This window comes from Podarcis bocagei (genome assembly GCF_964188305.1).
Source record: "Podarcis bocagei genome assembly, chromosome: 15".
Taxonomy (NCBI): Eukaryota; Metazoa; Chordata; class Lepidosauria; order Squamata; family Lacertidae; genus Podarcis; species Podarcis bocagei.
In genome coordinates this window covers 44,290,946-44,303,333 of record NC_138141.1, presented here as the reverse complement: position 1 = coordinate 44,303,333, position 12,388 = coordinate 44,290,946, and the positions used below count along the sequence as shown (strand labels likewise).

At 47.5% G+C, this 12,388-nt stretch overlaps 1 protein-coding gene across 4 annotated transcripts in view; it reads left to right on the top strand.

The window, feature by feature from the left end:
• ABR (ABR activator of RhoGEF and GTPase) overlaps nt 1-12,388 on the top strand; it is a 116,162-nt gene that overhangs the window by 70,394 nt on the left and 33,380 nt on the right. For all 4 annotated transcript variants that reach the window (XM_081172005.1, XM_081172006.1, XM_081172007.1 and 1 more), the window contains 8 exons: nt 353-405; nt 1,675-1,815; nt 5,116-5,237; nt 6,087-6,252; nt 7,245-7,367; nt 8,606-8,681; nt 9,934-10,038; nt 11,543-11,617. In XM_081172005.1, coding sequence (XP_081028131.1) covers nt 353-405; nt 1,675-1,815; nt 5,116-5,237; nt 6,087-6,252; nt 7,245-7,367; nt 8,606-8,681; nt 9,934-10,038; nt 11,543-11,617 — 861 coding nt within the window. The remainder of the gene's footprint in view (nt 1-352; nt 406-1,674; nt 1,816-5,115; nt 5,238-6,086; nt 6,253-7,244; nt 7,368-8,605; nt 8,682-9,933; nt 10,039-11,542; nt 11,618-12,388) is intronic.

Genomic DNA, 12,388 nt, shown 5'->3' with positions numbered 1-12,388 from the left:
TGTGTTGGAGGCACACAAAGAAGGGCTATTTCCAATGTCTCATATCAGAATAGACCAGGTTTTTCATTTATTTAATAAATTTGAACCCTGCCTTTCTCTGTGGGGAATCCCCCACACAGCTGAGTTCTACAAGAAGCAGCGCTGAGATAGAGGAGGAGGAGGAAGAAGTTGACAGGCAGGGCCACTCAGTGGGCTGGTTGAGTGTAAAAAGGCAGGGCAGTTGGGGGTTGGCTGAGGGCAGACTGGAGTTGGTGGGGCAGTGCCCTACATGTGGCTGACGCACATTGTGGATACAGTGGCTATTTTGTGTGGCACTCACCGGCTTACCTATCTCTCTTTTCCTTGCTTATAGCGCTGCTGTACAAACCTATAAATCGAGTGACCCGGAGCACTCTTGTATTACACGTAAGTATAGCTTTTGCTTTTCACCTGTTGCCGTCACATGCCAGCGCTCCAAAATTCAGCCGGTCTCACGTATGCGTATGTAAGAGAGCAATTTCTACAAAACCAAGGAATCCATTTGCCTCTTTGCTATGATCAAAACCTGCCCATATTTAATCCTTGCAAAAAAAAATTTTTTTAATAAAAACAACTACCATCTCAAGGTGTAGCCCCAGAATAGACCCTATTCAAATGGAACCCACAACAAAATGTTGCAGTATAGAGCAACGTTTTGCCAGCTCCGGGTGCCAGCTGTGCCCTTTAACCGAATATGCCATTCCTTCCCCCCCTCCCCATTTTCTATACCCCCACCAACACCACACCAACAGATATTTGGTGTTCTGTGGCTACAGAACATGCTTAGTCCGCATTAGCCTGTTTTTTCTGGGTTCTTTCCAGATGAAATCAGAGCAAAATTAAATGCAGAAGTGCAGACACTGATAATGTACCAACTAACCGTGGCAGTTTGTAAAACAGTTTTTAATAACATAGACATTGTGGCATTGGTCAGACAGTTAACACTTGTCATAGTAGAGTCACAGAATTGCAGAGTTGGAAGGGACCGTGTGATTTAAAAAAAAAACCCAGCAACACAACACCTTTGTCCTGATCCTGTCCATAAATGATAGCATTAAACCTCTTGAGAAATAGTAATTCAGTGGTTTTAGACTGCAAAGTTAAAAAACGGCCACTTTAAGTCATTAAAAGGGTGTCCTCTCTTAAGTCACCTTTCTTCTTTTCTTTTAAACCAGGGGTCAGCAAACTTTTTCGGTAGGGGGCCGGTCCACTGTCCCTCAAACCTTGTGGGGGGCCGGACTATATTTTTGGGGGGATAAATGAACAAATCCCTATGCCCCACAAATAACCCAGAGAGGTGCATTTTAAATAAAAGCACACATTCTACTCACGCTGATTCCCGGACTGCCTGCAGGCCGGATTAAGAAGGCGATTGGGCCGGATCCAGCCCCTGGGCCTTAGTTTACCTACCCATGTTTTAAACAAACAAACATGTCCTGGAAGGCCAACATGTCTTCCCCACTGGCTTTTGAATCTTGCCATTTTAAGATGTGTTACTCAGCGGCAGCAAAGCCAGCTCAAAGACTCTTATAGCACCATAAAATCTAACATGGCTCACTTTCTGGAAAGTCCCATAATGCATTAAAAAAAATAATAATAATTAAGAAATAACACATCTGTAAAATCTCAAGGTCCATTCTTCTCCTGCTGCACTAGGATCTGCTGAAGCACACTCCTTCTGACCACCCTGACTACCCACTGCTCCAAGATGCCCTCCGTATCTCTCAGAACTTCCTGTCCAGTATCAATGAGGACATCGACCCCCGCAGGACGGCAGTCACCACCCCCAAAGGAGAGGTAAGCAGGAGGGGATGAAGTGGGGTGTGTGAGAGAGAGAGGGGCCAGAGAAGCTTCCAGCACTGAGAGGCTGGCATAGCAGTAAGAGGGGGTACCTGGAGGGGGCATATTTTGAGAACTTAGGAAGAGCCATAGGAGCATATTAGCTCAGTATTGCTCAGTATTTCTCTCACCGGAGCCAGCGATGCCCACCAACCACGATAGCATTAGAAGAGGATTACTGTCAGAGTTTCAGCAATTTGTCAAGGAGCTGTCAAGCGAGCCCAGGTTGACCACAGGGCAGGGAGGTACCGGAGGCACGGAATGCAATTAGCTTTTGCATAACAGAAACTAACAACACAGCAGAGCTCCTGTGGCTGGTCTCAGTGCAGATGGAGACGTTTTGAAACTGACCACTGTCCCCGCCCTTCCCCTCTAGCCTCTCACTAGAGGATCCCTCCCAGGCAGACTAATAATAATAATAATAATAATAATAATAATAATAATAATAATAATAATAATATATTTATACCCCGCCCATCTTTCTGAGTTTCCCCAGCCACTCTGGGCAGCTCCCAATTGAGTGTTAAGAACAATACGGCATTAAATATTAAAAACTTCCCTAAACAGGGTTGCCTTCAGATGTCTTTTAAAAATAAGATAGCTGCTTATTTCCTTGACATCTGATGGGAGGGTGTTCCGCAGGGTGGGTGCCACTACCGAGAATGCCCTCTGCCTGGTTCCCTGTAGCTTTGCTTCTCACAGTGAGGGAACCGCCAGAAGGCCCTCAGTGCTGGACCTCAGTGTCCGGGCTGAACGATGGGGGTGGATACGTTCCTTCAGGTATACAGGACCGAGGCCATTTAGGACTTTAAAAGTCAGCACCAACACTTTGAATTGTGCTCGGAAACGTACGGGGAGCCAATGCAGATCTCTCAGGACTGGTGTTATGTGGTCCCGGTGGCCACTCCCAGTCACCAGTCTAGCTGCCGCATTCTGGATTAATTGCAGTTTCTGGGTCACCTTAAAAGGTAGCCCCATGTAGAGCGCATTGCAGTAGTCCAAGTGGGAGATAACTAGAGCATGCACCACTCTGGTGAGACAGTCTGTGGGCAGGGAGGGTCTCAGCCTGCGTACCAGGTGGAGCTGGTAGACAGCTGCCCTGGACACAGAATTAACCTGCACCTCCATGGACAGCTGTGAGACCAAAATGACTCCCAGGCTGCGCACCTGGTCCTTCAGGGGCACAGTGACCCCATTCAGGACCAGGGAGTCCCCCACCCCCGCCCACCCCGTCCCCCCAAAACCAGTACTTCTGTCTTGTCAGGATTCAACCTCAATCTGTTAGCTTCCATCCATCCTCCTACAGTGGTGCCCCACAAGACGAATGCCTCGCAAGACGAAAAACTCGCTAGACGAAAGGGTTTTGCGGGTTTTGAGCTGCTTCGCAAGACGAATTTCCCTATGGGCTTGCTTCGCAAGACGAAAACGTCTTACGTTTTTTGCAAGTTTGTTTCCTTTTTCTTAACACCGTTAATACAGTTGCGACTTGACTTTGAGGAGCAACTCATAGAACGCTGTGTGGTAGCCTTTTTGAGGTTTTTGGCGATTTTTGAAGCTTTTCCAAAACTTTTCCGACACCATGCTTCGCAAGCCGAAAAATTCGCTAGACGAAAAAACTCGCGGAACAAATTAATTTCGTCTTGCGAGGCACCACTGTACTGCCTCCAGGCACTCACACTGGACATTCACCACCTTCACCGGTTCTGATTTAAAAGAGAGGTAGAGCTGAGACGAAGGCTGCGTCAAGGGGTGAACTCCTCCTCTGGGCCTGTCTGGCCCATTGCTCAGTAACGTGCAGCAGGACTCTCGAGTGGGGTGTCAGAGGCAGAGGAGAACTGGGGAGCAAGGTCAACCTCTGACCCCTCTCTGTCTGAGTTGGCACTCACACTGTGACTCTCAGCCTCTATCCCTGTCCTGGAAGGCACTCCTTATCCTGACCCCCACCCCCTTTGATTGCCCACACCACCACCCCGCTTCCTCCACCTCCCAGCTCATCCCTTCTGCAGACTGTTCTTCAGTGTTCCACCAGCAGGGTCCAGGATCTAAGTCAGGGGTCCTCAAACTACGGGCCCGCCAGGGTCCTGAACCCGGCCCGTCTGGCAATTGCAGAACCCACTGCGCACAAAAAGGAAAGCAGCGAAAATTAGCAACAATTCCATCCCCGGCGTTCCAAAAGGTTCCTCGGCTTACATGCGCCAGTCGAGGAGGTCTCGGAGGGGAGCTGCGCAACACCGCTGGGCTGCTGGGGGAAGCAGGACAGGGTTAGCTGAAGATATGGGTAGGGAGAACATGCTGGGTGTTGCAAGGATCCTGCCACCGCCACCGCCACCCTTCCCCTATAGGAGAAAATCTATGCCCGCTTCTCCCTCCCTGCTCCTCCGGTCTACCTAAGTTAGTTCCCTCGCAGTTGTTCCTCCTCCATATCCAAGACCTTGGAGGGGGGCAGGTTGGTTGCTGGAGAAGGCGCTCCTTTTAATATATGTTGGTGTGGCTGCTTGCTTGATCGCCTCTCCCTCTCCGAAGGTCGCCTCGCCACAAGTGGCACGGATTTGTGGAGGAAAGTGGGGGATGGACGGACAAGGGTGTCGAGATAATAAGGCGTTTCAGACAGTGCTGCAAGTAATTGGGATGTGGGCAAAACTCAGTGTTACTCTGCGTAGACCCTTTGAAATTAATAGACCCAAGTGACTCATGTTCATTGTTTTCAGTAGATCTACTCTGAGTGATCTGGCAAACTGGCATTGGCTACCACCCATAATCTAACATTTTAAATAATGTATTGTTTTTCCTGTTTTATGTGCACTACAAATAAAATATGTGCAGTGTGCATAGGAATTCGTTCATATTATTATTTTCAAACTATAGTCTGGCCCCCAACAGTGTCTGAGGGACAGTGAACGGGCCCCCTGTTTAAAAAGTTTGAGGAGCCCTGATCTAAGTCATCGTCTTTTGCCCTCCTTGGGCAGGCAGCTGCCACCACTCATCCAGCCGGTCCCTGACCATTACACTAATTCACGAGGATAAAGCTACTGAAGGCTGTACGCTGCTTCCACTTTTGGAGGCAGTATACTGGGGAGTTGCTCTTGCGCTCAGGCTCTGCTTGTGGGCTTCCTTTGGGGGCATCCATTGGCCACTGTGAGAAGGGGATGCTGGGAACTTGACGGGCCACTGGCTGCTGATGTTCTTACATTCCCTTCTTCCTCCTCCTCCTCCTCCTCCTCACACACGTGCTTTCCTCTTTTGCTGTCGCACCTGCAGACGCGGCAACTGGTCAAGGACGGCTTCTTGGTGGAGTTGGCCGAGGGCTCCCGCAAGCTGCGCCACGTCTTCCTCTTCACAGACGTCCTTCTCTGTGCCAAGCTGAAGAAAACGGGTGTGGGGTGAGGCCCGGGGGAGGTCTAGATGAGTAGGGAAGAACAGGGCACAGGGTGGGAATCCTGACCTTCCCTTGCACTTTGTCCGTAGCAGAATGAATGATTATTTAATTTCTATACCGCTTAATATATTTAAAATATCCCTAAGCGGTATAACCTGGAGTTACTTCCAGGGATTGAATATGGGAGCTTTTGCATGCAGACAGTGTGCTCTGCCACTGAGCAAATGTTTATTCTTTAAAAATGAAGTTAATACCCCAATCTACATGGTTCTGAAGAAAAGGGTGCTTCAAATGGGAGTGTAGCAAACGGCCTGATGCTGTTTGTCAATCTAGCTTACTGTTCTCTGTACTAACTGGCAGCGGCACTCCAGGGTTTCAGGCAGGAAATGTTTTCCAGGCGTGCTTAGAGATTCCAGGGACTGAATCTGGGACCATCTGCCTGGAGGTGCTGCCAGTGAGCTTCATATGTTCCCCTAGAAATAAAGTCAAGATTCCAGTCCTCATGATTCTGAATTGAGAGCTGGTTTAAAAAGGAACATTGGGAACTGCCTTATACTGTGGCATCTAGTATTGTCTGCACTGACTGGCAGCAGGGTTCCAGACAGGGCACAGTCACAGCCTTACCTGTAGATGCTGCTAGGGGTTGAACCTTCTGCATTCAAGGCAGATGCTTTGCAGCACTGAGCTAGGGTCCGTCAACTTGGCCTGTATAGTTCCATACTGTCTACACTGGCCGGCAACAGCTCTGCAGGGTCTGGGGCGGGAGTCTTTTCCTCGGCCTGCGGTCCAAATGGGGATGGGGCCGTGTGGATCACTGGGGTTGCCCAGAATGAGCTCTTTGTCTCCTTCCCAGGAAACACCAGCAATATGACTGCAAGTGGTACATGCCCTTGGCCGAACTGGTGTTCCCGTCACTGGAGGAGTCGGACTCCTGCCCACACGTCCATGCCATGCCCGACCACGACCTGGAGGACATGAAGATAAAGATCTCCTCTATGAAGAGCGAGGTGCAGAAGGAGGTATGCTCTGGGGCAGGCTAAAAACACCCTTGCTGAATCATATGGAAAGGTCCATCTACCTCTACCCCAGTATTCTGTTTCCATTGCCTTTTGGAAACTCCACCAGCCGGCTTTGAAGACAGAATCGCTTTCCGGTCATTGGATTCCTGCACTTAGTGACTTCCCAAATTTATATCTGAGATTGCAGTATAGCTAAGGAGGAGGCCACAGGGTAGAGGCCCACGGATCTTTTTCTAAGTGCCCCAAAGAGTGTTTCTGTGAGAGACTGAGTTGTGGGGAGATCTGAGTGACTGGGTGGGATATTAATTTGGGAGAAGAAGTTTGGTTTTCTCTGTCTAGAGATGATTTAGGGACTGAGGAACAGGGACAGTTGAATGGATCTGGAGCAGGATCTCTTGGGGAAATTAATTTGAGGGGGGGGTAAATGATTTGAAGAATTTTCTCTAAGGTGATTCGGATGGAAAATTAGTTGATTTTGTTCTGTTTTGAGCGTTAAAGTCTAAATTTGCATCTATTCAGTTATTTATTTAATAGCAGTTATAATCTACTTAATATTTTAAAAATCTCTAGGTGGTGTGTAGTCTAACAAAACCCCAAACAATGTACAGTATCATTAAAGCAAGAACATAAACACAATCTAAAACTACTATTATTAGTAATGATTATCCACCATTCACCCAAAGGTCCACGGGCAGGTTACAACAATTAAGACACAATATTAAGACACATTATTAAAAGTCGTTTATAAATGTGAATAAAAGAAACCCAGAAGGTTCTAACACATGAAACAAGGTCCAATTTTATGAGTCAGGGGGAAAGCTTGGGAATAAGCATAGGTGTTAGCGTAATGTATTAGCATGTGCATATTTTATGCAGATTTGTCTCTATGGACTCCTGTCCCTGAATCTTTTATGTGACCCACCAATGCCCCTGGAATGTCCCAAATGGAAGAGAATTGTGTGTCAAACATTGTTCCTTTTCCTCTTTCCCAGAAGGCGAACAAGGGTCAGAGCCGAGCAATGGAACGGCTAAAGAAGAAGATGTTTGACAACGAGTTCTGGCTCCTGCTCAACTCCCCATCCATCCCCTTCCGGATCCACAACCGCAATGGGAAAGTACGGACAGATGAGTCGTGCCTGGGTAGGGGTGGGGCTGTGGGCGGGAAGAGAGAGGCAAGCGCCTCCTCTGATTGGCAGCTGCTTTCTGGGGTCCCGGGCAGAGAAGGGTCTTTACAGTTGCCAATCTTTTATTTTAATTGGACCTTCTGCATGCAAAGCAGGCGCTCCACCTCTGAGCGACAGCCCTTTTCCTAAATCAGCAGAGCAAGATCCCAGTCCTCATGGTTCTGATTTAAATAAGTACGTGGGAAGCTGCCTTACACTGAGTCAGGCCACATTGGTCCATCTCACTCAGTATTGTCTGCACTGACTGGCAGCAGCTCTCTGGGGTTCCAGCTCTGCCTGGAAATGCCACTGGGGATTGGACCTGGGACCTTCTGCAAGCAAAGCAGGTGCTCTGTCACTGAGCCTCCCTAAAGAACATAGGAAAATCTCTTTAAGTTAGGACAGAGGTTATATTTTCTGAGAATCCTCCGGAAAAACAATCTCTCAAAGGACCTGTTGATGGCATTTTACCATTGTACTGTTGAGAGTGTATTAACTTACGGTCTGTGTGTGTGGTTTGGGAGCTGCACAGTCAGGGGAAAAACAATGCTGTCCAGGGTTTTAAAGACTGCGGAGAGAATAATTGGGTGCACTCTTTCCACCTTGGATCAAATCTACGCTTCCAGGTGCCATAAGAAAGCTGCAGAGATAGCACAGGATAGTGCGCACCCCGGAAATGATCTCTTTCCGCTTCTGCCTTCTGGAAGAAGGTCCAGGGTTATAAAGACTAGGACTAGCCGCCTGAGAAACAGTTTTTATCCAAATGCGATTTTGGTTTTAAACGCAGTGTAAGGTAGTCTCTGTGGGAGTATATTGTATTTAATTATGGGGTATTAGAGCTTTTAGGGTGCTAACCAGGCTGGGATAGCAGGCTTGTTGGTTTTGAATGTTTGATGTAGATTTTTTCAATTTCGTTGTTCTGTATGGGACAATGACAATAAAGATTATTGTATCGTATCATCAGGCTATCTGTCCACCTAGTCCAACATTTTCTTCCCTTGACTGGGAGCAGCTCTCCAGCAGAGAAGAGTCTTCTCCGTGATCTGCTACCCCCAGGCCCTGCCCCAAAACTCTGATCTTCCTCCTCTTTGTGTGGGCCATGTACTTTCTCTCTCTCTCTCTGCTCTTTGGAAGGCAGGGAGCTCCTATGTTTGCCACCCAGGCTGAGCACCATCCTGCTTTTCTTCCAGAGCTACCTGTTCCTGCTTTCTTCTGACTACGAGCGAGCAGAGTGGCGGGAGGCCATCCAAAAGCTGCAGAAGAAAGGCAAGAGATTCTTGTCGTGGTAACATCTCGCCCTTCACAACCTGGCCGTGCCCAGGCTGACCACTAGGCATTGCCTGAATGCCCAGTTCAAGAAGGGAGTGGGGGGCTTTGGGGCCTGAGGCCCCAGACCCTTCCTTCCATGGCTGGCTTCCCAAAACCCCTACAGCTTTCTTTGGCCTCTGGCTAATCTGGTGACTGTGGGGTCACCTGGATGGGGGTTCCAGGGACCAGTTTCTACAGTAAGAGTCCCTCTAGATTGGTGGGGGTTTGAGGGAGGGAAAATAAGGTAAATTTATTTGCTTAGCCATAAGCCATAACCACAATACTAAAACATCCATGTAAAATAAAGTCCAAAGGGGTCATTTCATGTATACTACAGCAGAAAGCTGGTTTCGGCTTTTAAACATATGCTGAAAACTAAGAATGCATCTTTCCGCAATAGTTAATGGATGTCTGATTTTAATTCTTGGAACGGTTTTTATTGTATGCTTTTATCTATTATTGTAAACCGCTTTGATATTTTTCAATGAAATAGCGGTATATAAATATTTTTATAAATAAATATTTGACGGGGTAATAGTGCATTAGCCCTGGATTTATGCTAGGCTGTCCATACGCCATTCTACTTTATTCATTTATTCTGCAATGCTTCCCCAACGTGACCATGTTATTGCCATCCAGAGGGCCACAAAAGTAAGACCTGAAATAAGCTGTTTGCGGTATGAAATGTGAACAAGATTTCAGCAGGAAGCTGCGGCACACACAGCCATTCAAACTGAAGCAGAACGTCTGCCCCAAAATATTTATTTATTGCATTTATATTCTGCCTTTTTCTCCAAGGAGCTCAAGGTGGCAGACATGGTTCCCCACCCCTATTTATTCTCACAACAACCCTGTGAGGTAGATTAGGCTGACAAAGGCAGTGAGCATCATGGCCAAATGGGGATTTGAACCCTGGTCACTCCCAGGTCCTAGTCCGACACTCTAACCACTACATCTTGCAGGCAGATTTGCAGGTAGCTGACCGGATGACATCATGAGGACCAATCATCACTAATGGGCAATAAAAAGGATGCCCAGAGGGACCCTTGGTGGGTCTCCCCAGTGTTAACTCTCTGCTGCCCGCTGGTGACCATCTCCTGCGGAAGCAACCAGAGATCCTTTGTAATGCAATGTGTTTGGTCTCATACTGGACTGTAACCCACAAATTCTTCTCTGTGCTAAACCAACTTCTTTTATTCCTGCACGATAGATCTCCAGACCTTTGTGCTAAGCTCTGTGGAGCTGCAGGTCCTGACAGGGTCGTGCTTCAAGCTACGCACCGTCCACAACATTCCTGTCACCAGCAATAAGGACGGTGAGTGATGCCTTTGCTCTCCTCCTCTCTCCCCACCCCCTGCCCCCACTACCACTTGGATGCCTTTTGCTTCATTGTGAGATGGAATGCCCTAGAATTAGTTGGCATCACCTTCTGTTGGCTCTGGCGCCACCTACTGTCAGGCTCCCTGCCTTCCACCCTACCAGTCCCAGTGGGCACCAGCTGCCATAAAGCAATGCTGTACACTTTTGCCTACAGCCAAGTGAAGAAATGCTCCAATTTCTCTGTCTTCCCCTCTATTTCCCCCTTGCCAAGATTCTGCCACCATCAGAAGTAGAAGAACCACACAGCTCATGCCAGTTTGGGTACCAGTCCAGGACCTGCCCTAGCAACAAAGGTTGCCGACATGGTGCCCAGCCATGTCCTTACGGGCCACATCTCTGTGTTTACGGGTTTACATCTCTGTCCCACCACTAGATGCCGCCATGTATATAAGGCTGTGTCTCTTATCCCAGCAGTGTGTTTCTGAGATTCCTGACATCATGGCTAAACTGTTGCCTTCCTGTGTTCTCTGTGTTCTTCTGTCTTTGTTTTTTTTTTTATTATTACTTAGCAGAGGCATAATGGCATTTTTTTTAAAAAAGTTTGTTTTATTCATTTTTATAGAATAAACAAAACATGTAATGTTCAATTAGCCTTCATCCAAGGTGTGAAAGAAAATCACATTAACAATGAGATTTCCACTGTGTGGTGGATTATTTTCAGCGGCATTTACAAGCAACAAAAACTATCTTTTAAAGGAAAAAGATTATGAAAATATGGTAAACTGTCTAGAAATTCTTTTGTTACAGGTGAGAACTAACATTAGGAGTTTTGTGGAGTGTTTTTTTCTGACCCCATTAAGAAACCCAAGGAAATCATTTTTGGTTAAGAGAAATCGAGTTTGTGCCAACCTATTGACACCCCACACGCTCTCGTGACCTTTTCCTGACGGATTCCCTAGGGGAAAATGAGGGAGTATTTTACTCCCCCAGCCCACTAACATTGGCTGAGTTAGTATACACACCCCAATGGCAAAATTCAACGCATCTTAGGCCTCGGGTGGTTTTGTGTTTCCAGAAGGGGAAAGCAGTAAATGGTAAAGGGCTGAAATTTGGGGGAGTTGCACAGGTGACAATTTGTGGCAATGCCCTGGATGGCCTGCTCTGCAGCTGTATGTGTGAAAAATCTCATGGGCCTGGGGGCTTTGGTCCTCACAGATCAGATGAAGGTTAAAAGAATCACAACAGGTGCCCAGATTAAACGTTGCAGCCCTACCAAAGCTGCCTTTTAGCAGTGTCGATCTTACTTGGTGTGGACGAAGACAACCCTTCTGAGTCTTCTTCCATTAGTTAGTCATTTCCTGGGCCCTTTAATTAATTGCTTCAACTTAGCAGCCCAAGCAGTTCCACTCAAAGCTTGTTCAAATAATAATGATTGCAACCGGAAAAACAAACAAACAAATAATAGCTTTCTCTTTGGGTGGTTCTTCGTTTCTCCGCAGATGACGAATCTCCTGGGATGTACGGCTTCTTACATGTTATCGTCCACTCTGCCACGGGCTTCAAACAATCTGCTAGTGAGTGCTGCTTCTGGGGGGTTTTTTTGGGGGGGGGGCGGTGTCTGCATTTTTGGTTTCTCCCCTGCCCCGTTCTGTGATTTGAGCCAGCAGTGGCTTGGCACAGGAAGGGGCCAGAGATTGCAACTGCTTCTTCTTGCTGCCTGGCCTTTTCTGCAGGGTCCACTGAGCCACCACCTGTCAAGCAGCCGGGGGCTTCCCTCCCCCTCCTGCTTTGCTCTTCAGCCCCTTCCCTTATCAACCTGATTTTTAATTTTTGGCTTTCTGTTTGAGATCTTCCCAGGCTCGTTTCACCCTCAGATGAAGCGGCAAAGTGCAGTCTAACAAATCAGCAAACACCATCTCTCAGGCTGCTCTTGGCTTCTAGTGCAACTCTGGGGGTGGTGTTTGTTTGCTAAATAGATATCCTGCATCTGAAGAAGCTGGAAAAGTGGTGCTTCAGAGCCGGCCAATTGCCCATTTCAAGAAATATTTGTCTGTTTTTAATTGTGCACGTCTTGCTCCATCAGTCCATTAACTTACCACAGTTGCGTATGGGAAAACGTGATAATTCTGGAACCAAAAGGCTATGCAAGACTTCTCTTGCTTTTTAGACAAAAGCACGGCTGGGTTTGTCACAACAGTGTCTTCGTCTGTAGAGCATGAGACAGTAAATCTCAGGGTCGTGGGTCTGAGCCCCATGTGGGGCAAAAGATTCCTGCCTTGCAGAGGTTTGGACTAGATGACCCTCGTGGTTCCTTCCATCTCTACAATTATTTGATTCATCTAGGA